This window comes from Hippichthys cyanospilos, chromosome 14 (genome assembly GCF_059441005.1).
Source record: "Hippichthys cyanospilos isolate Australia breed blue-spotted pipefish chromosome 14, RoL_Hcya_1.0, whole genome shotgun sequence".
In the NCBI taxonomy this organism is placed as follows: Eukaryota; Metazoa; Chordata; class Actinopteri; order Syngnathiformes; family Syngnathidae; genus Hippichthys; species Hippichthys cyanospilos.
The window spans coordinates 5,183,627-5,209,605 of NC_142382.1; the positions used below are offsets into that span (position 1 = coordinate 5,183,627).

General features: G+C 38.7%; 3 protein-coding genes across 4 annotated transcripts in view; 2 read left to right on the top strand and 1 right to left on the bottom strand.

The window, feature by feature from the left end:
* luzp1 (leucine zipper protein 1) overlaps window positions 1–7,456 on the top strand; it is a 45,157-nt gene extending 37,701 nt beyond the window's left edge. Inside the window, exons 7-8 of the mRNA XM_088433742.1 lie at window positions 6,233–6,453; window positions 7,351–7,456. Of these exons, the coding sequence (XP_088289868.1) occupies window positions 6,233–6,433 (201 nt within the window). The 3' untranslated portion in view covers window positions 6,434–6,453; window positions 7,351–7,456. The remainder of the gene's footprint in view (window positions 1–6,232; window positions 6,454–7,350) is intronic.
* Window positions 7,457–18,614: 11,158 nt separating this feature from the next.
* Window positions 18,615–22,617, top strand: ptafr (platelet-activating factor receptor). Its single transcript, XM_088432364.1, has 3 exons — window positions 18,615–18,660; window positions 18,970–19,020; window positions 19,589–22,617. The coding sequence occupies exons 2-3, from the start codon at window positions 19,006–19,008 to the stop codon at window positions 20,792–20,794; spliced, it is 1,221 nt and encodes a 406-aa protein (XP_088288490.1). The 5' UTR covers window positions 18,615–18,660; window positions 18,970–19,005; the 3' UTR covers window positions 20,795–22,617.
* On the bottom strand, window positions 21,511–25,383 carry LOC148412671 (uncharacterized). 2 transcript variants are annotated; one of them, XM_088432366.1, is made up of 7 exons: window positions 25,294–25,383; window positions 25,171–25,221; window positions 25,009–25,058; window positions 24,789–24,945; window positions 23,111–23,236; window positions 23,002–23,029; window positions 21,511–22,261 (listed from the first exon to the last, which is right to left on the bottom strand). In XM_088432366.1, exons 1-7 carry the CDS (start codon window positions 25,337–25,339, stop codon window positions 22,135–22,137), a joined length of 585 nt encoding a protein of 194 aa, XP_088288492.1. In that variant the 5' UTR covers window positions 25,340–25,383; the 3' UTR covers window positions 21,511–22,134. The 2 variants fall into 2 exon arrangements, with proteins under 2 accessions (XP_088288492.1, XP_088288491.1); XM_088432365.1 differs by having other exon boundaries at window positions 24,789–25,058.
* Between the last annotated feature and the right edge of the window lie 596 nt (window positions 25,384–25,979).

Consider the following 25,979-nt stretch of genomic DNA (forward strand, 5'->3'; position numbering starts at 1 on the left):
AAAACCTCTCGCCTAATTATTAGGATTATGTAGCTTTTTTGGGGTCCATCTCTAAATTACATAAAGAGCATACACTAGCAAGCAGCACAACAGCTGTATGCAGCTTGTACACTAAAACTGCAGATCTCAGAGCCCTTCAATCAGCAAGCATGATCCAAAATTTCACTTTCTTACTTCATATTTGGGGAAATAATGTAGATTCAGAGCTTATTAAAGGCAGAACCGGCAGTGGCGTTTTTGCCGTATGTACTGGGAGAATAAATAAGCCTACACCGCAGGACCCCGGCACTGGAAACTCCGCTGGAGTCTATCATCTCCAGCCAGACGATTAAACTAATTGTCCAAGGGACTTCTCCCCCTCAATTGCTTAATAAAGTCAAGTAGTAGTGTAGGGCGGCGGGAAGCGTACCGCCCACCACCCACCGCCGTACAATTGGCTATTCAAACCTTGGAAGGAACGCTGCGGAAAGGCCTCTTCTATTTGCGGAATTCTGTCATGGTCAGGGTCCACCTCATCTTCACTATATGGCCTTGGCAGCGGTTCTTTCATTAGTTGGACGCTGACAGACACATTGTAAGAGTTGGGAGCCAATGTTTTCTCTTTCGGTTTGTCTCCTCTTTTTGACCCCGGCTAACATCAGTCATCCTTGAGTGGCGCTGGTTACCTTGGAGCCACGAGATAGGTTTTCAAAAAAGACCCCTCCAAGCCACCGCCCCCCTCCCATCCCGCAGCTCAGATGTGGTCATTCAGCAATGACCTGACGTATTGCCTGCCTCCCTCGGTTAGCGTTTAGTCACTCGTGCATTTAGGGAATTTCCGAAAGCCGTTTGCTTGATTCGGAACCGTGTTCATCCTGATTTTTGGAACGACGGAGTGGCCGCTTCATTTGGATAGCGGCGGTTCAAACGGTGGTCATTGTTAGTCTCCTCCGCATTTCTTTCAGCGCGGTCGATAATGTTTGGCGTGGATCGCCGGCACATTTTCGGTGGTTTGTACTGTGCTCATTCCCGGGAGGTTTGGATAAATACAGCTGCAGTCAGGACAGTGGGAGGCGGGGGATTAGTATGTGATTGCAGTGTCAAAGGTTGACAGCGGAGGCTCGTGTTATTACGAGATTGCGTGTAGACCCCGTGAATGCGTCCTAAACTGCCTTGATTGGAGCATAATAAGTTGCTCCGAATCAGCGCGATTCTATTGTTCGAGAGTCTGAACATTTATTCTTCGGTAGAGAACCAAAGGATAAGAAAATTGCAGAGGTCTGCTTGCTGTAGACCAGATGGACTCCAACAAATCAATAGTCATTGAGGAGAAAACAATGCACCGTTTCTTTGATTGGTTTGCGGCCAGCAATCATTGACTTTTTTTTTTTTAACTTATGATCTTCACATATGATGGTCATTTATACGTCGCTGATGTCACTTTGGTCTTATTTAACCCCTTGATGCCCGAATTTATTGTCGATATTTAAAAAGAAAATGAGTGTGTTTAGCTATCATGTAGCTCAAGTTTGTCCAAATTTTTTTGCTCTGACACATACAGAAAAATAGAAAGTCAGGGTAGCATAAAAAAAAAAAATCAGTAAAGTGAGCAAGCGTTTACGCATAAAAAAAAAATCCTGATAAGCTGAGGCTTTCTGTTAAAGATGACGAAGAAAATTGGGATTTTTTTTCATACCTGTAATGCTGCCTACCATCAAACATTTGTATTCCTTTTTTAATTTTAAATTGTATCCTTTTTAACATTAAAAAACATTAGAAAAAAAGCAATAAAATTAAACATTCACCAACTGTTAATTGTATTTTTGCAGTGTTTATACGGGTTACAGCTTAGTCTAAAACAGAAAAAAATAACCGTGCATCAAAGTGCCTGAAAAAAGAAAGATAAAAAGTCTTATTTTATTGCAGTCACTCTACACATCACAAAAACAAAGGTGCCAAGCTGCAAATCCTGGACTGTAGTTTGGACATTGGACACCACTGATAAAGACACTAAATTATGTTGAGTGTTAATTTGAGTACAGCACATAAAATAGATAAAAATTTAGTTATGAGGAAAATTATGGACAACATGCAATATTGATAAAATTGGTTTAAAAAAAGCACTTATTCCCATTTCATGTATCACAATTGTTTTTTTTTTTTTATGTAACAAAGCTAGTTTTAAATCACAACTCTATACTATTACAAGATACTTCAGGGAACTATTTACATTGTAAAGAAGTTTCCGTCCCTTTATTCCCACTCAGTTTTGGATCGCCTAAGCAAGAACCAATTAAACAGTATGTTATATTTGTCACTTATATTTGTCACTAATTTCAAGTCTTTTTTTTTTTTAACTTAGACACTCGAGTGATTTTCTAGTTACACGGTTCAATGATCATTCAGTATGTGTTGCTATTTTAGCATTGTACTGGTCTTGGTACATTACTAGAGTAGGCATCAGGAAACCTCATCATGCTTACATGAATGAGGTATATGTTATTACAACTAATGAGAAAGATACCAAAAACATCCCGTGTTGAGTCTAAAAGCAGAGGTGAGGTCTATTGCGCGTCTGGAATTTAACTTTTGGACCAGCAGTCCGATGTTGGTCCGACCGCAAAAATAGGTTCGGGGTTGCTTCTTCCGGACTAATCAAGCGTGACCAGCAATTTTCTGAAACATGTGACCCGGATTCTAGAACATATTGTGTCGGACGAGGTGATTTAATACTTTGCCTTGGCGTAGCCAAGTCATTCTTTCAAATTGCATGAGAGACAAAGGGCAGACAGGTATTACTGTAAGTGGCGACATAATTGGTTCTGCAAACATTACTTTATTAAATCCGCAGGCAACGGAGATTACATGGCAGACAGCAGCTCTACATTTTAAGTATAAAACCTTGAATGCCCCATTACCGTGTTTTCCACACTACAGTATAAAGTACATCTAAAAGCCTTCGATTTTCTCCAATGCTAATAGTGCACCTTATAATCGGTGCACCTGATACACTGCGTAAACTGTAATTTTTCACTTTTTAGCAGATGAAAAAATAAAATAACTTAATCGCCATGTAAATACTTCAATTTTACCTCTGCGTTTCAATTATAAATTAAGTTTTTACAACGAAAATTTGTATAAAACAATGTTTGAAATTTTGATATGCTGCATATGCCCCAATATTGAAGCAATTTATAAGGAAACAAGGCGCAAAAACTTGTAAAAACAAGAAGCAGGATTTTGTAAAATAAATCCAGAAACTGTTTTTAAATCAACGAAAAATATATTTTCAAAATTTTGGTTGCAATCTGATTTAAAAAAAAAAATGTAAGTTTAACATTTGATTTGATTATAATTATACTCTTAAACTCATGATTAATCTTAGCATTGATCTAAACAGTTTTATTGTAATCGAGGTATTTTTCCCCATTCTTCACAGTATTTTCCACAAATAATATTTATTTTTGATTTCTGATTGAAAAGTTTGACTGACTTATCTGATTGTTTTGTTGACATTCTCTTTAGTGCAGCTCCATCTAATGGATGCATAACGCAACCCCAGCCACTAGTGCAGCTTCTATTCTATGCGCCTTATAAATCAGTGTGCTCTATATATGAAAACTGTTTTAAAATAGGCCATTCATTGAAGATGAGTCTTATAGGGAAGAAAATACGGGTACCTGCATGATGGTCAATGAAATAGCTTACAGCATTTTACATTTCAACCAATAAAACACATTTCAAGCCCTGACCCCCATTTTGGGAAACCCTGATTTATAGTCTGTCAAATTCATGCCTAATAAGCCAGCCCAACTCCACTGTTTTCTTGTTGCCAGACATAATTTCCTGTTTAAATGTGGCATTTGGTAGCATTCAGACACGTGAACAGGAGGCGCTATGTGTGATGACGCCAGAACCTTTCAGTGGCTTTACTCTGCCGGGACACATTAACAGCATTTATAGCGGGCTGACGTTCCTCTTACCCAAATATTGACTCAAAGCTACACGTGGACATGTTCTCACACTCGCCAACCTACTTTACTTTCGCCTGAACCGTAAGAAAGTTTATTCTGGAAGTTGTGACATTTTATTGTGAAGCGAGAAAAGTATGCTTCTTGCTGAGGTCAAGTAAAAAAAAAAAAAAACGAACATTTTAAACAGTTTAATGGGCATCACAGGTGGCGGAATTTGTTTGACTGAACGCAACACAGATGCGGAGCCATTTTCTTTTGAAAAACTCAAATTCATACAAAAATGAATATCTCAAGTCAAGGCAAAATATATTGTTGGAAGTTTGTCAACATAGCGTAATTCTAAGTCTTTGCTCAAGAAATGCTTTATTTAAGAAATTTAAGCATTAAAAAATTAATATTTTGTCTATAATTAAGTTGAAAACACTTTTCATGTACAATTAACACCTTAAAACCCTTGTGTAATATTTTGTCCAATCTTTTGATCGTTACATCAAAGGGATTTCACATCTTAGGGAAAAGAATTGAAAGAAAAAGCTTAAGGGGCTGAAATTTCACCCAGATAGTGACAACATGTCAAAGTTCAGCATGGCATAACCACATAGTTGTCAGTTATCAACTGTATGGACAAAAATGTGAGGAAGATTTTAATTTCCAGTAAAAAAAAAAATATATATATATATATATATATATATATATATTTTTTTTTTTGTGTGTGTAAATGTATATATATAATATATATTTTATATATATATAATATATATTTTATATATATATATAATATATATTTTATATATATATATATATATATATATATATATATATAAATTAAATAAATAAATAAAATAAAATATATAATAAAATAAATAAATATATATATATATATAATTTTTTTTTTTTTTTTTTTTACTGGAAATTAAAATCTTCCTCACATTTTTTTCCATACAGTTGATATTTTATTTTGTAACAAGAAATGCTGACCATGCAACTTTACAACAGCCTTTTTTTCCTTGGCTTTGTGTAAAGGTGGTTTTCAGTGCTCCCAATCTATCTGCCAGCTTTTATAAGGCCTGACATTTCAAACACATTGCTCGCGCTTATTATTCCGAACACAATTTTGCAAGCGTCTTGGTGTTGGCAGGAGGAAGCGCGTGAAGCCACTTTGGCTCGCAGCTTGCTGACCATAGAAGGAGAATATTGCCACCCTAATGTTTCCTCCCCTCAGCGACCGGGAGCAGGAAGTGACCGCAACCGGCACGCCCTCACTGCAGGCTTAGCGGGTGACTTATTTCCTGTCTGTTGCCCTCCGAGACGCAACGCAAGCAGTCCGGCGGGGCGCTAATCGAAGCCAATTAGCCCGAATGGCCATTAAAAAGGACCTCCGGAGCCAAATCACTAAATATAATTACAGTAGTGGAAATGACAGTAAAAGTCTCACTTTGCGAGGTCACTCAGGTTGTGGATGTGATCTCATAGCACGTTTTTATTTTGGGGGTGGGAGATTTGGTTTCCAAAAGGCAAACTTGACAAGTAATACGTCCCCACATAATATACATGTACAAACTACACTTACAAGGCGTTGTCAGTGAAGAAAAACCTCTAAAGTGGGAATTCATCAAAAATATACTATACCTTTGGGAGTCATCAAAAATATTATTTGTTGAAAAACTCACCTATTTGCAATTTTTGTATTGTTCTGGAACACCCTAGCATGCCACAAGACATAAATAAATTGTTTTTTTTTTTCTGGAATCAGCCTGTCAGTTTAGACTGGGTTGTTAATGGAAATCACACTTTGTCACATGTACATCTGCAATTCCGGAGCATTTGAGTTTTTGATTTTTTCAGTTAATACTGTAAGATATCTTAGAAATTGCAGTTTTGTGATCATAGTTATTTACTAAATATTTACAGGTTAATCTTTTAATATAGGCATTTAAATTTCAGCACCCTAGTGTTTTTTTTTCCCTATGATATCTTCAAAAAAAATCAAAGGAATTTCCATAATTTGTAACGTAATGCCATGCGCCTTAAAATGGCTGTTTTGTTTTTTGCACTGAATACTTTAATATTAGAATGTTCATTGTGCAGTTCAAAACAAAAGCCAAAATTCACTTCATCTTTAATTCAAAAGCCTTTTTCATCGATGCATTTTATGACATTCCATAAAAATGTAAATCTCTGCAGAATAATAAAATAAACGATGAACTTGATAGTCACAATTAGCTTAGTTTCCTTTCATCTCTCACCAATTTTCACTATTTTCTTTTCATTCCGCCCAGGGTGCAAACACCGAGCAAGTCCTGTGGAAACAACACCTCTCCACCACAAACTCCGTCCCTCTGGGAAGCTCCTACGATCGGACGACAAAGACGACGGGGGTCGCTTCCAGAGGCGAGCAGTGGTCCAGTCGGGGTCAAGTGTCGGGGAGGAGCGGCGCCGGCGGCCGGGTGTGGACCCATCGCCAGGCGGAACATCATTAGCGCAAACTGAGGGAAGGCGGGTAAGAAGAGCTCGTCCCTTCCGTTAGCATATCACAACAGCTGGGTTACATCTTTCCCAAGGATGAATGTTATGAGCATTAGTATCATGTCACATTTGATATGACTATCTAGCTATCTATCTATCTTGCTAGCTAGCTATCTTGCTAGCTAGCTATCTTGCTAGCTAGCTATCTTGCTTGCTAGCTAGCTATCTTGCTTGCTAGCTAGCTATCTTGCTAGCTAGCTATTTCATCTATCTACCTATCTATCTATCTATCTATCTATCTATCTATCTATCTATCTATCTATCGTGCTTGCTAGCTATCTTGCTAGCTAGCTATCTTGCTAGCTAGCTATCTATCTATCTTGCTAGCTAGCTATCTTGCTAGCTAGCTATCTTGCTAGCTAGCTAGTTATATAGTTCTAGCTAGCTAATTTTCTATTTATATTTTTATCTTTTTTTTTGTTGTATTTAAAACCTTTTATAGTGTGTCTAATTGAACTTTTCTCATGTTTGTTTTAGTATTCTCACACAAAAGCAGTTGCGTCAAAAATAACACAATTTGGGTCATAAATGGACCAATCCACTACTTAAGTCAATTTGTCCAACTGGTAAATTTCTCACACCCAAAATTTTGGTTGTTTTGCACGCAAAAAACGGGTCATTTTGGTAAAAACAACCCAAAAAATTGGGATGTTTAGTATAAAACAACACAAGCAAATTGGGTCATTTTATGACAAATAATGCCCCAAATCGGCTTGGTTTTCTTTAAACCTAAATCATTTTCGATTGTTTTTCTTTTTTTTTTTTTTTTTTCTTTTTTTTCAATTACTTGGAAATTAACTGGCTATTTCCTATAAAGGAAAAAGCAATCAAACGTTTTTATCTGACTTCACATTCTTTCTTTTTCCAACAGACGGCCAGAATAGGGATCATGTACCACCTTCTCCAGCACGCAGCAACTTCCAGAACAAAGACAGGAAAACAATCACATCCATGGCTTCAAAAAAAAAAAAAAAGAATCAGAAGTAAACTTAACTGTGACCTGGAACGCACGTGGAGGGACGGCCTCGCCAGTGCACGTATCATCTTCCGCTTGTTTGGATGTACTTGTAGTCAACCTCGTAGTCATGACAAAGGAGAAGCTCCTGCAAGGACCAAATCAGTCCAAGTCACATCATCTCACCACAAACTGCTGCGTCATGCCGATACTTGACAAATAGGATGCTGATTTTGTGTGACCAAAAACAGGAAGCGAATTACTCCGTTCTGGGGGGGATAAATACTCATTCCCCCTGTGAGATTCTCTTGGCATGTTCGGAAGCATGCCCTCATGAATTTGTTCACAGGAAAAGGACTGAGAAACTTCAAATCTACAAAATATGAGAATACAGTATGTTGTTCAAGTCTAAAGTCATCATAGGAATTGATATAGAGTGTAAAATGTTGACGAAGTTCTCCTATTTAACTCAATTCTCATTTCAGTTCTCCTATTTAACTCAATTCAACTCACATTCAATCCCAAAGACGTATTTTTATGTTTTTTTTTTTGTTTGTTTTTTTTCCCTCCAGACATTCAATTCCAGGTACTTATATTTATAATTTTCTGAAATGTTTGGCTAAAGTAGGCTCTAAACATGGCTGGTGAATTAAAAATTAAGTAATTTATGAATTCAGTACGGACTTATTACTTACTAATACTCTGATACGAAAGTATAATAGAATTACTTGAGGTTATATGTCCTGAAATAATCAATTACTCAAGTAATTGATTTTTTTGTGTATTTAATTACCTTCTTTAGTAGGTAATTAAATACAAAAAACCCAAAGTAATTGATTAATGTATGATGTATTTGATGACTTTAGTACTTAAGCTATTCTTACACATTGCGTTAGCCAAACACTTGAAAAACATGGAAAAAGATCAAATTAAGTACCTGAGATAGAATGTCTGGATGATAAAAGTTAAAAAAAAATGTTTTGGGGATTGAATGAGTTAAAAAATATTTTCCCTAAAAAGGTTCCCCACCCTTTTGCTTTGTAAAACAAACGGAGAACGTTTTTGTGCTTAGTCATCATTACACACAGTAATTCGCTTCCTGTTGCGTTATCATTTTTCCTCAACTATTTCTTGCTTTCTCATTCAAATGCACATGCAGGGGGAAATAGTTTTTTAAAATTATGCTTATACTGGATTTCCAACGGTGCTTTTTTTTTCCCCTTCTATATCGAACGGGCAACTGTTGAGGGACGTTGCATTCTGGCTTACCAGCAGACAGTAACTTTGCACATCAGGTGATTAATTTTATTCACTGGCTGGCCAAATTTTGAGTTCAAGGGAAATTTGATGTGGAAAAATGCAAGAAAAATATTCCGTGTTTACTCTAGAAGCCGATAGTAGACTTTCTCAATAAACCCGATTCCTCTGAAATATGCAATATCATTTATATTTATGAATATTCTCGAAATTGGAAATGAATGTTTTTAGGGCGAAAAAAATACCCTGTCCTCACCAAACAAAAAATTTCTCCAACTCAGCATTATGGCCAAGTTGTGAATCAGTTATGCATTGTTATTTTTGTGATATGAATGAAAAAATTACTGGAAAAAAAAAACATCAATGGTGTAGAAATTCTATCCTGGAGAAACCACCCAGACTTTTTACAGACTGCGCTTTTGAGAGAAAAACCGCTGAAGTTTTTGACTCTCGGTTCACAACCACTCGTCATGATTCAACGGGAAACGAAACAAAATAACTTTGGTTTACTTTGATCTTTCTATTCAGTGCTTGAGTACTCATAAGAAAAGCTTTGCTCTGGTTTATAAATCATCTAAGATCCGCTAGAAAATTCGAGCTAACGTCGGTTTTAGTGGAAGGGGAACACATTCTTCCCTGATGGATTTCGAAACAAGTTTCTCAGTGTACTTCAAATCCTCCCGGAGAAGCAGGAAAGCAGAGAATTTCCTTAAGATTTGCCTTGTCGGAAGGGAAAATCCAAACCCCATGACATCTTGTTAGAACCTCACGTCGCATACGCCAAGATGCGATCACACAGTCCCTCTCTTGGCTAAGCGCCGTTTTCCTTTCGAGGGTTTCCAAAGTCCACATTCCTTGAAGGCGGCGCTTGTCCTCTTGAAGCGGAGACCGAGATCCCGTCACCGGATCACGACAAACGTTAAACCCAAAGGTTAAAGTGCTTGGCTGCATCTAATCTTGTCATTAGGGTCTCGTCTGACCCGCCGCCGTCTAAATGCGGCGGCGATGCGTCGGACGGCGAGACGGCGGTCGAACGGACGAGGGTGTCCGCTTTCTTAAGCGCCGTCGTTAATATTGACGGATTTTGGATCTGAATTGTGTCATCGCTGAAGAGTGACATCACCGCAGGCTTGGTTAGCTCAATAAACTAGCTTCCTGTTTGGCTTCAGTTTTGAAGATCCCTGCTGTTGGTTTTTTTTTTTTTTTGGATCTTCAGTCCTCTTATATGCCTTATCCCGTGAATGTTGCCAAGTGTTCCTGAAGGTAGCATTGCGCATTCGAGGTCACCAACGTTCGCCAAAATGTTCAGCAGACTGTACCGCGAAATTTTGAATGTTTGATTTTCGAATGCTCATCTTGGAGAACGTTGGCGACCTCGTTGGAACCCTGGCAAGATCAGTTACATTTGCCGAAACCCTCAGTGGGTTAGGGGCTAGCTTCCAAGGACAAGAAAGATCATCTCAACCGAGCCTGATGGTGTTTTGTCAGACACTCCAAAGCTTTGCAGAAAGAAAAAGGGAAAAAACACAGGAATGTCCTCAGTCCGGGTTTCTGCTTTTCTAAACAGATAACGTCGCATCCCATTTCAGTTTGTAATTTGTCACTTGGAAAATCCGTCTTGTTGTTTTTGTGAGGCGTTCAAAGGTTTTGGAATTCCATCCGCCTGCTATGCACTTTGCAGCTTGATTTTGTAAAACATCCGACAAAGCCCAAATGTTTTTTCATCTCAGTCGTCGCTAGTGATCTCGCAAGGATTTCGAAACCCCGACCATCTTCTTCTCCCAGTTGTCCAGGATTCTCCTAAAAAGTCGTTTTGTCTTTCGATCCAGGACATCGTTAGGTTTGGATTTTGGTTCATAGCAGTCTCAGGAAGAAGCCGTCTACCGGGAACTTGTTTCGTGATTGATTCTAACGTCTTCAAAACTCAAGAAGTCCGTCCCACCAAAATCTGACGTCCAATTAGATTTAGAAAATTCTCGGTTTCTGGTCTTGGTCTTCTTTCCAAAGTATGACTTCACTGGGCCGTGATCTCTTGAAGTAAAATCCTGAATCGTCATAGATAAAACATTATTCCGAGAGCAGACTTTGATCAAGGCTGTTGGAAACTCCGTGCTTGAGGTTTTCGAGATTCGGACAAAAACTAACGTCCTGAACCTGAATGCTAGGTGTCACGTCAGTTATTTTCATCTTTATATCCAAGAACTGTATTTTTCTTTTAATACCAACTTGTTGGCACTGGTGCCTCTTATGTCACGTCGGGAGTTTTGTCCGAAGAAATCCTGATGTTTTTCTGTGTTAATAAAACGCCAAATCGACATTTTGTCTAACACAGTGTTAGTGGCCATCCAGGAGTTTGCTTCTCCACGAAATCCTCTACTGGCCAATGGACAAAAATTTAATCTAGAATTCAATTTCAGATGTACTTAATTTTTCATCCTCCAAATTTTTGTTAGCGGGTCATGGTGTTACTGGCTAGACTGTAATCTGCACTTAACCAGCACTTAACTTTAAGATCTGCAATGGATTATTCCCCCCCCCCCCCCCCCCCCCCCCCCCCCCCCACACACACACACACACACACACACACATTTTTATTTTTTTTTTTGCTGGTCAAAACCTGCTATGTGTACCTGTTTGCTATCATGTCGCCAGATGAAATGCATTTTTGGGCTCCCTCCATCTTTAGCCTGTGCCAAAATCATTCCGCCATGTTTGTAGTCCAGCTGGATCTCCCATTTTATTTCTTTGTTAGAAGAAACAAAAAAAGATGTCTTATTTTGGAAACGTATAGATTTTATTTAAGGTAAAAAAATCATGTAATTTTGTAAAGTGGGCCTTATTAATGGAATATATTTGTCCATCTTGGTTTTAAGAACGATATATATATATATATATATTTTTTTTGTTTTGTTATGACACACTCCTGGAGAGTTTTTTTTGTGTGTGTTTGTTGTTTGAGTACATTTCTCACAACCTGAGGGAGGAGGGGGCGTCCCCTTATTTGTTTGGGCCCTTACCGTCAGGGTTTGTTCGTCTTCTTCTGTTTGTTGTGCCAAAGAAAGAAGCGCGCACACAAATAAGAACTTTCGGACCATACCATCAATCAAACCAGGGAAGGCAGGGGTAATGTGACACTTTCATTATTTCTGTAAATTCACGTCGTGCGCGGACATAAACATGTAATCACAATAAAAGGCTTTTATGAGTTTGTATGAGCTGCCAAGGTGTGGTGGGAGGCGGCTGCTTATGACTTTTTTTTTTTTTTCTGTTCACCTTTTTAGACTTAATCCATTGTGCATGTTTTAACTCTCCTGTGGCATGTAGGTAAGCTGCCAACTGTACAGCAGACCATATGTATTCTAATAAAAAATTTAAAAAAAGCAACCCATTTGTAACACGCTGACTCGGAGCAAATCTCTGCTTTTTAATGCCTTTTTCTTCGCTTTGGTTGGCAGGTTTTTGGTTGTGGAATGCAAAATGTCAGCGGTTCACTTATGTCCAATGCAGGTGTTCTTTTTATTCCCCTACAGGTTGCTCATTTAGTCTTTTTATGATTATACCCCTGATGATTATAGGAGGTTGCACACTGTGTGCATTGTCAGTCATCCACCAAAGTTGAATGAAAATTGCTGTTTAGTCTCTAATCATTTGTGTGGGAATGTAGTTACTTTTTGTATTACAAAAAAACAGGGACTTGTAGTGTGGTCAAATATACATGTCAATTAAAAAAAAAAAAGACTAGTATAGGAGATGGCAATAAAATCAACTGCAGAATACTGCAGAATAAACACTGCAAGTATAATTGACTTTGTTCAAAAACAAGAAAAAAAAAAGGAAATGCAGGCTGAACAGTTTGCAGACTACACAGAAAAAAGAAAACAGGCTTAATTTCCATTCCATCAATACCGTTGATAAATATCCCATATTTTTAAATGGATTGAAGTCTGAATATTGGCTGTGAATGATTACTTCAATTTTTTAAAAATAAGCTTTTTTAGAGTTCAGTATACATTAAAAAAAAAAAAAAGTAGAAAGTAGAACGTGATACTGACTGGAGCTAGCGAGTTTTTTTTTCTTTGAACCTAGCTTCCAAATTACGATTTAAAAAAAAATCAAGTTACAAATGCATTGTTTTCAAATGTATTTAAAATTATTTTTTAATTTAAAATTAATATTTACATTTTGATGAACCGTTTGAAATTTAATGCTAAGTGTATTTTTGAATAATAGATGAATTAAAAAAAAAAAAGATTACCAGTTAGTTTTACGAGACGTAATCCAATCAGAAAAGGGATTCGTACGCAGGTAGCTGAAAAGAACTAATCAGAAACTTGAATAGGCGGGATAAAGGAGAGAACCAATCAGAGGCCGAGTTGAGCGGGCATCTGAGGCCACACCTGCGTCAATCACAGGGGGGATCAGTCTTATTGTAAAAAAATAAGTGCAATATGAATTTTTACGGATGGAAAAAGTGACGAGATTTGTTGCACTTATAACAAGGAGGAGGAAACAGAGTAATCTGGAAAAGTAATTCTTGGGAAGAGGACGGCAAATCTGAAAATTTATACAACCCGAGATGTCCCCTTCAGGTAAATTGACGTTCATGTAGCATTAAACATTGAAAACAATTGTGCGCATATTGGTGGTAAATTACAGCAATTTGAAACCAGAAAATTTGCAGTAACATTAGCACAATGTGCGATACAAATTTTATTGAACTGTTTGTTTAAAGGTAATCTTTTGTCAAACGATTTTTTTCCTCTGTACGATTAATACCTTAAATCACACGGTGCTCATGGCTCACCTGTTGTCTGCCTCACGTGATTGGAAGCTTTTGTAAATGTTGACGGATTTTTTTTTTTTTTTTTTTTACTGACACGTGATTCTTTTACATTTCACATGAAGATAATGTTAACAAGGATTTTTCTCCATAACTTCAATGCAAAGTATGAAATGTATAAATCAACAACTCTGAACAAGCTGGACCGACGGTTGTCGTTATCGTATTATTTGTGACGTCATTTTCAGGCGACAGCAACTGTTAACTTTTGTTTTAATATAACAGAATACAATACAATGCAAAAAAAAAAAAAAAAAAGCAACAACGCCAGGGGGATACAATCCAAAACTCAAAAACAGTGCAACATAATATTAAACAAATAAATAAAAGAAAAACAAACTGTTAACTTGTCAAATTAAGTATAGACTAAGGAATAACTCTTCAGTGTGGAAAATGGCTAGTTTAGTAACCCATTTTTAAATCATTAACATGACCAGTATCTTCACATAAATAATTAACTAACCCATTCAATCCCAAATATATATTTTTACTTTTTTTTTAAGAATCCAAACATTCAATCCCAGCTATTTCTTTATATTGTTTTAACATTTTGTTTCAAGTGTTTCAAAAAACGAGGGTTTAAAATAATTAAACGTTTTAAGTACTGGAGTAATCAAATACTTTATATAAACAAGTACTAGCATGATTGATTACTTTGGCTAATCAAGTACTACATTGATGACTTTTCATACTAAAGTGCTGAAGGTTAAGTAAGGTTTTTGAGCTGGTTTGGGTTCAATTAATTCTGAAAATCCTCCCTTCTACAGGATGGGAACATACCAAAGAAGTCAACACCGAAGTGCAATCTTTCAAACGCTGGTGTGAAGGCAGCATCAACGTACAACCCCGGAAAGCTTGAAAATTTCATATGTGAGTGTTTTTACATTTTATGACAGACACCATGATTGTATTTTTTCATTTTTAACTGAAGATTTTACCATAGAAAATAGAAGTCAAAGTGTTCTATTTCTGCAAACAAAAGCCTTCCATTTTCTCAAAAATCCAGTCAACCCTAAAATTGGGTTATTGGGTAATTAAGCACTTATTTAACTTGTATTTTTTTTATATATATTTTCAATAGTTTATTTTGAAAACACTCTTTGAGCACAGCCATTGATTCACATCTTTTCAGTTCTATTTTATCGTTATTCCATAAAATGACACCTGTACGGGATACACACAATTTCTTTCCTGGTGGTTGCCCCCTAATGGCTAGTAAAATATAAAAAAAAAAAAAACCTGCACCAGACTGTGAGCCTCGGGCCTCAAATATGAGAAAAAAGTTGCTACTTACACTCCAAAATTTACGCTATTTCAAAAAGGACAATGCATCTAGCATTATACACTGTAAATGTATTTTCAAATGTAATTTTCCTGAAATGTCAAATCCCGACTTCAGTGCCTTTAGCTGTTGGACAGACTTGGATCTTTTCATGCAGCCATGCATATCTATCTTGTTTCACCCCGCCCGGGAGCATTCCCACACATGTTTCTGTCATGTGGGAAGTGGTTCCCATATATCAAATGACATCAACGCAAATGCACGACACAGACGGCGACGCAAAAGCGCCAACACGTGTTTTTTTTTTTTTTTTTTTTTTTCCTGTGAAGGCCTCGCCTCGCACTGTATGGCGTACGGACCACCTGATTCAGGAAGAGCCAACATCCTCCCTAATTGCAAACATCCTTCACCATCAAAATCAACACTCCAAAAGGCGCACATCTCATGGCCTCTGATTTTTTTTTCTTTTTTTTTTGTTTCACACAGGAGGCATTTTTATCTTATCCAGAAGCACTTGCAAACACTGCAGCTGTGCTCTAATCTACATAATCCCATGCACATCCCTCAAATTACACACAGTCAATAGTGTAAGGGTCCGCTGAGCCGGTCAATAGTCACCTGACGATATCATGACTACATCATAAAGCAGGTCGAGAACTGAAACCAACCGAAGCAGGAATTTACGCTCCGATTCGGTTTATGTGGCGTTACTGCTTTTTTTGTTCTTTTAACAGAGAGGATGAGGATTAATGTGCTTAATTCGCTGTGCGGGAGTGGGTTATGGCCTGTATTTAAACACATATAACCCGGATGAGTCCAAATGTGGGGCAGTGATGTCGTGCGGGGAAACATGTACTTATCCGAAGACATGCAGCTCTTACAGCATTGCTGCTTGGTAGCCTTCAATGCATTGTTGCTCTTGTGCTACACTCATTGTGAAGTTACAAAAAAAATGGAGAGCTTTAGAGGTATAGTATTTAAATGGAAATCTTTGGTTTTTGTCTGTTTTTCAATGGGAATGGGCCATTAGAATGGGACTATTGGTGAATTTTTCTATTGTTTTGGGGGCTCTTTATTTTATACATTGTATGTTGAGAAACAAACAAGGTTGAAATCATTTTCTACACTTTTTAACTCCATGGCTCATTTGAGAAATGCAAAACAAACTTTGCGCAGTTTTTTCCCATAAAACTGCATAAATGGCCATCATTGACTATTTGTGGCTTAGTTTTGTAGTTAGCAGGGTTCACGGGAAGTAAATCTACTTTCTACTTCTAAATATATACACAATTTCCTTAAAAAAAAATCCCAATATTGCAATTTCTTCTCATTTCTAGTTACTGATGATAAAATGATCACAAGCAATATTGGCTGCCATTGCAAGTACTGATACCTTGAAATAAGGCTGATAATGGCACTCATTAAAGAGGCAGAGAAAATTTACGGTAATACGCTTTATTGATGTAGCATTTATCTGTCTTGAACTGTAGAAAAAAAATCATGAACGCTTCATGAAACTCAATTTTCTCATCACAGGAATCTGCACTGATATGATACCTAATATACTTGATACTTTTCAATCCTTCAACTCTAAAATTCTCATGGTGCTCAACGGGCTTCCTTCGGCCCTGAACAGCAGAGAGAGTACCAGGAAAAGTGATAATACATTTGGAAAGATGCTCATATGAAGAACTTTGTACATAAAGCTTTCACAGTCGAATTTCTTCATTGTATTCGCTTTAAAGCAAAAGACAAACGAGATTTCTTCAACAACAGTGCCATCTGTTGGTGAAAATTGGATCTTCAAGTATTTAAAAAGATGATCAAAGTTTTCATCGAGCTTTGATCGATCACAAAAAAAGATAAAACTTGACACTGGAATGTATCTGGACGTACAGAGCTTAACCTCACATGTTCTACTTTGTCAAACTGCGGGGGTTACTTCCTGAAAATTCAGCCTCTGGCATGCAGTAAAACTCCCTGAGAGAAATTTTCCAGTGGAACGCTGTGCCAGGCACTGACTTTGTATATACTGTAAAGAGCCAATCGCTCAGTTTGGTCAGCGCACCCATCTTTGGTTTTGTCACCAAGAAACATAAATAGGTGTTGACGGGACATGGAGCCTTCTGCAAATATGGCTTCCTCCCTTCCCTGTGTCTTCCAGGAATGCCTCTCTTGTTAGACCATGAAAAAAAAAAGCTGTTAAGGTGCTGGCAGCTCGCCTTTTGCCCTCTCTCTTAGTCAAACTACATGAGAGGAAACAACTGTGCAGCCCATCACGGTCTGCCTGCTGTAATCGGATTACAAATCTAAAAATGAGAGGTGCTCTAATAGCGTGCTGGCAAAATGAAGCATCAAAATTTAAATGGACATAACGGCTTTATATTTTAATAGACAGATCGATCGAATAACTGACCTATCTACCTATGTGTCTGATGAAATCTGATTGAAAAGAACCCTGTCCAACAAATATCAGGGCCATTGTTTAACAAATATTGTCACATGTAGAGACAGACCGTAGTTTATTTGTAAAATTCATTTTCAGTAAAAGGGAAAATATCGACATAGCATTTAATGAACACCTTTTCATGAAGGGCAACATAAATAAATAAAGAAAGAAATGAGTAACCTACTGTTGAGATCCGAATTAGAGGTGAATGTTCTACACAATTTTGTTGCACCACCATAATTGCACCAAATAAAATTTAAAATCATGGTTAAAAAAAAAAAAATACTTAGAGGATCCAAAAGTCCTGTGCCGCCCTCTAGCGGTTTTAAAGCAACACTTTCCAACATCTCTTCTGAACTCAAAAGCACCACTCTCAACAGTGTGAGTTCCACGTGGATCTGGGATTACAATTGTACTGTTTTGCGAGGATTATGATGTCAAATTGCGATTTAAAAAAAAAAAAAGAAGAAGAAGGAATTAAATAACATGTTTATTTACTGCATACACATGTATGCTGTTTCTAGAAAATCATAAAAAAGATCAAGAAATGATCATTATCGATCGTGCATAAAAACGGCAGATATCAGGGATAAAGTCAAAATACAAGAACTTTGCTACCAAGGAAACTGACGTAATTTAAACATGAGTTTTAAAAGTGTCTCAAAGTAGGAGACAGTGAACTTTACGTTTTTTTAATAAAGTACATGAAAACTAAATAATCACATGACGCCAAATGGGGAAATGACGGCATACAAACTTTTAATTTCCCGAAAGTTCTCCAAAAGAATAAGAAACAGACATTCCTTTCACTTCACCGTTTCAAGAAACATTTTAACGTTGTTAACCATCATACAAGTGTAAAATGTTACCATTTATAACTACTACTCCTCTTGTATGTACACTTTCGTAGTACAAAGATTAAAAAAATGTTCTTTTACCGACAAGGATCTTTGGTCATGTTACATTAGTCAAATTTGGTGCTATCTAGCATTCAAAATGAAAATAAATCTTTTAATACCCTTTTTTTTGCCATTAGAGGTACTGTATGCATGAGTTCCCCAATATGTGTTTTTAATCGCTTTGGGTTTTGCAGCTCAATCAAAAAACTCCGAGTCAAGCCTCTGGTATTCAGGAACGTGAATATCAATCAAATAAATCCATTCAATAGCACACAATGACCTCATTAAAAACCACATTTCAATGTGAAGCAACAATAAAACTCCGGAGTGGGCGCGTCTTCTTCAAAATCGTCTGACGATGCCGTCAGTTGCACCATGTGGGATTTCCCAAGACATTTGCACCTCCTTCTTCTTGACACTTGATGCCCTCCTTCTTTTTGACTCCCTCCGACACTTCCAGAAGCGCAGATAACACACAGACAAGAAGACGCGGCGTGCGGTAAGTCAGAAGCCGTCGTTTGATTTTCACATCCTATTTTCAAGTTTCGCGCTTTAAAATCCTCGCATTTGAAAAGCTCAGGATGTACTTTAGGATATGAGTCGTATGATTGCATGAGATATTCACCCTCAAACATCTGGCAGCTGTTGTTGGGCTTGGGAAACTTGTAAAAGGGAAATATTACTTTGGGAGAAGCATCGTTAGATCCTTGATCAGAAGCAGATGTAAAAATTGCGCAAGGATTGTTTTCTTTTTCGCATATCGAAATAAGGTGACTTCCGCTTAACGCGTTCTAACTTGCTTTCACAGTTGAAATACAAGTGGACGGGACACAAGAACTGCCGGATGCGAGGAACCATGGTAAAACTTCCTACTTTTTTTTTTCCAATATCATTCTCACAGTATTTTAGACAAAAGATGGCACGTTTTTGCTAGCGTGATAACCGAGCGGCCGTGCCATGTGAAGTTTGACGTGGGTGAAATTTCAGCTCCCTAGAATCTTTTTTTCAATAGCATCTTTTTCTTTTGATGTGAAATGCCTTTTATGTCATGAGAAAGGGAATGGACAAAACAGCACGCAAGGGAACACTTGTTAAAACACTCAAATGTGTTTTCACAGAAAATATAACGTGTGTGAGTGCTTTTTTGCCTTTCATTGGTGGTATTTTGACTTCCCGCTCGAAGGAAATGCCATCAGATTCTTGTAACAGTCAAATGGTTCACGTTCCTTATTTTTTCAAGTCTTTTTTTTTTTTTTTGGCTTTTCCGTCGTGTCTAAATTGCAGCGATTTATTTTCTTCGAGGTCGAAGGCCTTTTCTTGTAATGTTGTGTTTCCACCAGTTATCTCGTAAAAAAAATCCGTTTTTTGTCAACTTCCTTTGCAAATGGTTCTTGTTATTCCAGCATGATGTGTTTTGTCTCTTACAGAGCGATTTATGGCTTCCCGCGACAGAAAACTCCACAGCAGTCGCGAATGCGTCGTTATCACCTAGCGATGACGCAAACTTCCTGGACTCGCCTTTTCGTTATCACCTTTTCCCCGCCGCCTACGGCGTCATCTTCATCGTGGGCCTCTTTGCCAACATCTACGTGCTTTTCGTGCTGCGCCGCCTACGAGAAGCCAAGGCCATGGGGGAAATCCGCATCTACATGACCAACCTGACCATCGCCGATCTGCTCTTTGTGTGCGCCCTCCCCTTCTGGATCGGCTATTACAGCCGCCAAGGCACGTGGATCTACAAAGACTTCCTGTGCCGATTGACGGGCTCGTTATTCTTCATCAACACCTACTGCTCCGTCCTCTTCCTCTGCGCCATCAGCGTCAACCGGTACTGGGCGGTCACGCGGCCCCTGGACGCGGCCTCGTCAGACCACAGGCGGCGGGGAATCGCCGTTTGCGTCGTCATCTGGTTGACCACCGTCTCCATGGCTATTCCGTTCCTCGCCAACCCGGGCACCAACCGGGACGGGAACGTCACCCGCTGTTTCGAGGGCTATCAGAACGGGGACGACTCGTCCAAAAGGGTCGTGGCCGCCACGCATTTTGCCATCATCGCCGTGTTTTTTGTGGTTTTTGCGCTGGTGCTGGTGTGTAACCTCCTCATCGCCCGAGCCTTGTTCACCCAAAGCGCCCCCCTGACAGAGTTGAAGTCCGGGACGGCTTTATCCAGGAAGTCCAACGCGACGATCTCTTCATCCAGGAGACCCACGGGGGTGAAACGAAGGGCGGTGCAGATGCTTATTGCGGTGGTGGGCGTATTCGTCCTGTGCTTCCTGCCTCATCACGTCGTTCAAGGTTTCTGGACTCTTGCGGTGCTGCAGATCCAAAACGGATGGGGACACGTGGACTGGGACGGGGAGACCGTGCAGGCGCTCAACGACGCGCATCAGGTCACGTTGCTTCTCATGGGCCTCAACTGCATCCTGGATCCGGTGGTGTACTGTTTCGCCACCAGGAAGTTTCGCCGATTCATCACGGCCCATCTCAAGAGGCTGGCCAAGGGCGAGGGCTGCTCCAACACCCTCACCTCGCAGATATCTCTGGACAGTCGGCACCAGAGCCAGAAACATCCCGACGAGCTTCAACAGCCGGAGATGAACGGAATCAAAAACGCCCCGACCATGGAGCGCTGAAGTATTATCTTACACCGGGAGGTCACGTTTAGACTCATCCCCTCCATACAGCTGTTTCCTGGACCGCTTCATCGGGGCCGGACCCGATCCCGGCGGACTACAACGTGGACTCGTCGAAAATTAACTTATTCATCACTAGCCCGGTAAAAGCGGATCTTTGACGGCCCGTCAAAGATGCCGAAGGGCTTCGTCAGATGTGTTTTGATAGCCGACAGATTTTGCCCCGAGCGACCAATCAGAGGGCGTGATAATGTCTCGGAGGGCTCGGCCCCTCGAGGACGCGTATGAAACCTGTTTGCTCAGAGAAACATCGAGTGGCGCTCCTGATGCTGAGAGATTCCAGTGACATGACAAATCTCATTGGACTGGAAAAAAATAAACAAGACAAGAAGCAAATATAATCACTATCAAGGAAAGAGATTAGGCAGTAAAATTCACTTGAAGAAAAATGTGAGTTTGTGTTGGAATCTTTAGACCGGGGGTGGGAAAACGTTTTGACTCAAGGGCCACAAAAAAAATTGGAAAAAAGGGCGGGACGAGGAGCAGATGCATCGTGTTTTGATAATCCACCTCATATTCGAAAAAAATTCAATTCCAAATGAACAAAATCATTGCAACAGTTAGTGAAGTCCCATAACTATTTATTGAAATGAATCTTACAACTGAAAATTAAATGAACAAAATAGTTTTTTTTTTCTTTAGTGCTGACCATTTTAAAGCGTTGATAATTCTCGCTATCCTTCAGTATTTTAAAATGACCACTATCTTCCTGACTGATCATTTCTTCAAGTTCGGCTTGGAAATCTTAACGGCCGCCGTTTAGAGCCAGAAGAGAAAGCCTTGCTGGCATTTTTTTTTTTTTTTTTTTTTAAATGTACAGACTGAATTGCGTCACGCCAGCTTCCTGTGTGAAGTACGCACAAAAAAGAAGAAGTTTTTCAACCACAGTTTGTGAGATTCTTTGCAAGTCTCTCATTTGATGAGAATACGCCACAAGAACTAACCATAGATAATTCTGCCATTTAGACGCGGGGGCGAGTTTATGTAGTCACTGCCTTTTATTTGATATGGTGCCAAATCAAATCGAGCATTTGCCTCCAGTGAAAAATGAGGGTGCAGAAGTACCAGAATACTCCTCGAGTTTTCAAACAAAACAGCAAATGTCTCCACTGGCATACCGTGGGCTCGTTTCAAAAATGTTCCGGCGTGTTTTTCACCATAGCGACGAGTTTACAAGCAGTAAGCGAACGCTGCGGACGGTCGGCAAGATGTTTTCTCCACGAGATTGATTCTACGAGTCGGCCTTCACGTTCGCCCGATATATCCGCGTTATGGGATGTTCACGGCAGAGCTGCGTACGCGCTGTCCGCCGTGGCGCTGGTGGGATCCAGATCTGTGTAGGTTAGGTTTGTGCTTGAGTAATTCATGTACACGTGCTTGTCATTTTCGGCCTGGGGGAGACCTCCACTGCGATGCAAAGAAATAAACAAAAACATTAAACATGTACTTTTCAATGTGGAAAAATATCTAATAACTAATAGCACACCTATCTGATTCTACTGTTAGAATCATTATTAGAGAATAATTATTTTATATTTTAGAAAGTGTTAAACAGAGAATAACTCCGTTTTTTTGCTTCCTGTGGCAGCTAGACAATTAAATCACAAACTTCAGAGTTACTGACTCATGTAGTTTTAAAAAGTTACATGACAGCTCCTTGAAAAAAATTGCAAAAATGCAGACCATAAGAGAGCAAAACAAGATTTTGCCCAAGTACATATTTGTTACAAGATTTGTGGAAAATAGTTGTTGAAAAATTAATATATATACTCGATACATATATATATATATATATATATATATATATATATATATATATATATATATATACGTGTATCTATCAGAAAGTTCATAAACTTTTTTTTTCAAAGTAAAAGCTCATTTCATATTGAAAGAAAATCTCATAGAGGACTACATAAATCAGTTTACTGTTGAGAAGCTGAAATTTGGACCATTTGGACAATTTCAGAAAAATCCCATGATTAATTGATGATCAAAATAATTTTTATCATTATTTAGTTGTCTTTAAATAAATGTAATTGTTGCATCTCCACTTCATACTCACAAGTCTTAATCCAAAGTTTATATACCCGCAGGATACTTCCCCATTCACATAAATAATAAATCACGAAACATTCGCGGCTTACTTTGGTTCCTTTGCAGCGCTCGGGAAACCTTGTAAAATGTCAACAAGAAAACACCAGTTAGAAATACATTTGCCTTTTTTTAAGGTTTCTCTGTTGCGCAACGTTGTACCTTCAGCGCCCGTGCTCCTTGGGCCCCCCTTGTCTCGAATTCTTTGCCAGCCCAGCCAAAACATGATTGCCATATTCATAAGCAAGGCCAGAAGAGAGACAGCAAAGGCGATTATTCCTACGTTCTCTGTAAAATAAATAAACAGTAGACAAAAAAAAAGGAAGGTCAGATGTACGTCAGCGTACATGTTGGCTTGATGACTGACAAGAAGTTGAGATCATGGTGGTGTCACCACAAGGCTTGATAAGTGTTTTGCAACAGTGAAATCAAGTACAAACATTAGTCAGTCTTTCCACCACTAATTTACATGACGTTGGCAAATGTTAAAACAGGTATTGGTCCATTAAAAAAAAAAAAGTGAAATATCTGTATTGAGTTTTGAATTAGTGAGTTCATTATTCTGACCAATGTCATTTTTTTATTGAGAAAAACTGTATTTTGTCATAGTAAAGTAGGGAAATTATATTGTTTGAATCCCTGTAACGTCTTATGAAATGCTGAAGTTACAAGGCTTAAGAGTTATGAGTTTATATTTCATGCAAGATGTCCTGATATTAAGAGAATGAAATAAAACGTTGACGTCACTAAAGTGAAAAAACAAGGGTTAATATTGACTTGAAAAAAAACAGGAAGTCCTTCACTCAAATTCAATGTCAATTTTCCAAGGAATTTTTTGGAATAATTATTATTTATATTCTAAATTATTGAAACAAAAAAGTGGCTATCTCCAAGGAAAAATTTTGGGAAAATTTGTGTAAAAACGCGATCATAGAAAAAGTACATTGTATATTTATATATTTATGAAATTGACTTGGAGTTCAGGCTAAGCCAATCATCAAAGTCATTGAAAGTCTTGCAAATGTCATAAATTGGCCGCTAGCACCACCCAGTGGTTTTGGGGTGTCAACACAAAAATTTCTATTGTGCTGCATTGATGCGGTACCGTTGAAAGGATTAATGCACAAATCGTGGGAAATGCATGATAAAAAATCGGGTTTTCAACATGTCCAAAATTGACAAAATTTCCAATTTTGAATGGCAGTAAATGAGCCCGACATGGGCTAAATTTCTCACCTATAGGGTGTACGTCTCGACCTCTCGTTTTGCAAAGACGGCAGTGTGGCATATTGAAAGTCATGTTTTGACAAACTATTGCAATATTTTAGCCTCCTTGTGTTTTTTCGACGCTTTTCCTTTGAGATATCAAAAACATCAAAAATCCCGATATGGGGGCAAAATTTCCTCCAGGGGTTAAGATTATCAGAATAAAGAAAATTACTTTTGAGACAAGTTATCTCATAATGAAACAATAAGTCTACGTACACTTAACATAAATTTTCTTTACCCCACTAGTCCAAAAAAATCCATCTGTTTTTATCCAGCTCAAGGGGCGGCCATTTTGTCTCTTGCTGTCGACTGAAAACGACGTCACAGTTGCTCGCCAACTAATCCTGACCGGTCACGTGACGTTTGCAAGCTAAGCAGTGATTTGTCGCGACCCGAACTCCGAATAACCGTTATGTCATTTCCTGTCAACGGCAACAGACAAAATGGCCGCCCCTCAGATAGATAAACGAGTTTATTTTGGATACAGTTTCATAGAAAATGTTAGTTAAGAATATTTATGGGTCGCCTTTCCCTTTAAGGCCGATAAAAGGCTGTAAAAAGCAAAACGAACCCGTTACATGCACGTCGACGATAAAAACGGCGCGACTGGGACTGACGCTGTCGCTGCGGTTGGAGCTTTGCGCGAGGCAGCGGTACAGCCCGCTCTGATGCGGCTCGCTCAGGGTGAGCTCCGCCCCCTCGGCGGCTATCTCCCACGTCTCTTTCCTCTGTCGTTGCAAGTACCAGATGTGGAAGTCCGGCGGGGTCGGTGCGTCGCAGTGCAGGCTGACCTTTTGACCCGCCGACACCGGGTAGTCCGGTGTGACTGTCAGTTGCAGAGCTGGGAGGAGAAAAAAAGAAAAGTCGAAATTTTAAAAAATGACAAGGAAGTTGTCTAGTTTCTATTCAAAAAGTTGTAACCGTATAAGATTCTGTTTGGATTATAGGGTTACCGTAAAAAATGTCCTCTGCGGCGGCGACGCTTACTGCATACTGGGCGACAACTGTCAAAACAATGGCAAATTCGGATATAAGCATCTGCATATCGTGCGATATGATACAAGGTCATTTTTTACCTGCGAAGAAGACGGCGCATAAGAAAAGTCGGCGTGACACGGCCATTCTCTTGACTGACGCGCTGTCAGTCACATGTGAGTTAAATCTCAGGTGAGCTTGGAGGAAGTGAGACCAGGCAAAGGGATGAGAGGGGAAGTGATGACTTCCCTTGCGCATGATCTGTGATAGGATCCACTTTTTTTTTAACATTTATTGTTTTTTTTCTTCGTTTTTTATGAAAGAGAAACAAAATGCACCATGAATACAAAGTTACAAGGCGTTGTCCAATTAATTTTGTCGGTTAAAGTTTCGCCATCGGTTGTATTTTATAGTTTCTACTTCCTGTTTTTCTTCCCACATCCGCTGGGCTTGAAAGGACTCTCAAAGTAGGGTTTGGGGTTCTCAAGTAGGGTTTTAAATTAGGAATAGGGGTAAAAAGAAGGGGTAGGTTTTAAAATGAACAATTTGAGTGGTAGAAGGAAAAAAAAACAACTTTGTTTATTAGGCCTTTAAAAGCATTGACAAAATTAAAGAAAATGCATATTGTATAGTTAGCAAAGTGTGCACAAATAGGGCTTCAAAAGTAGGATTATGATTTCAAAGTAGCATTCTGTTTTTAAAGTTTTCAAAAAAAGTGTTGTGGTTTTAATATTTTAATATTTGGCTTTCAAAGTAGGGTCTAGGTTGCAAAATACGGTTAGGATTC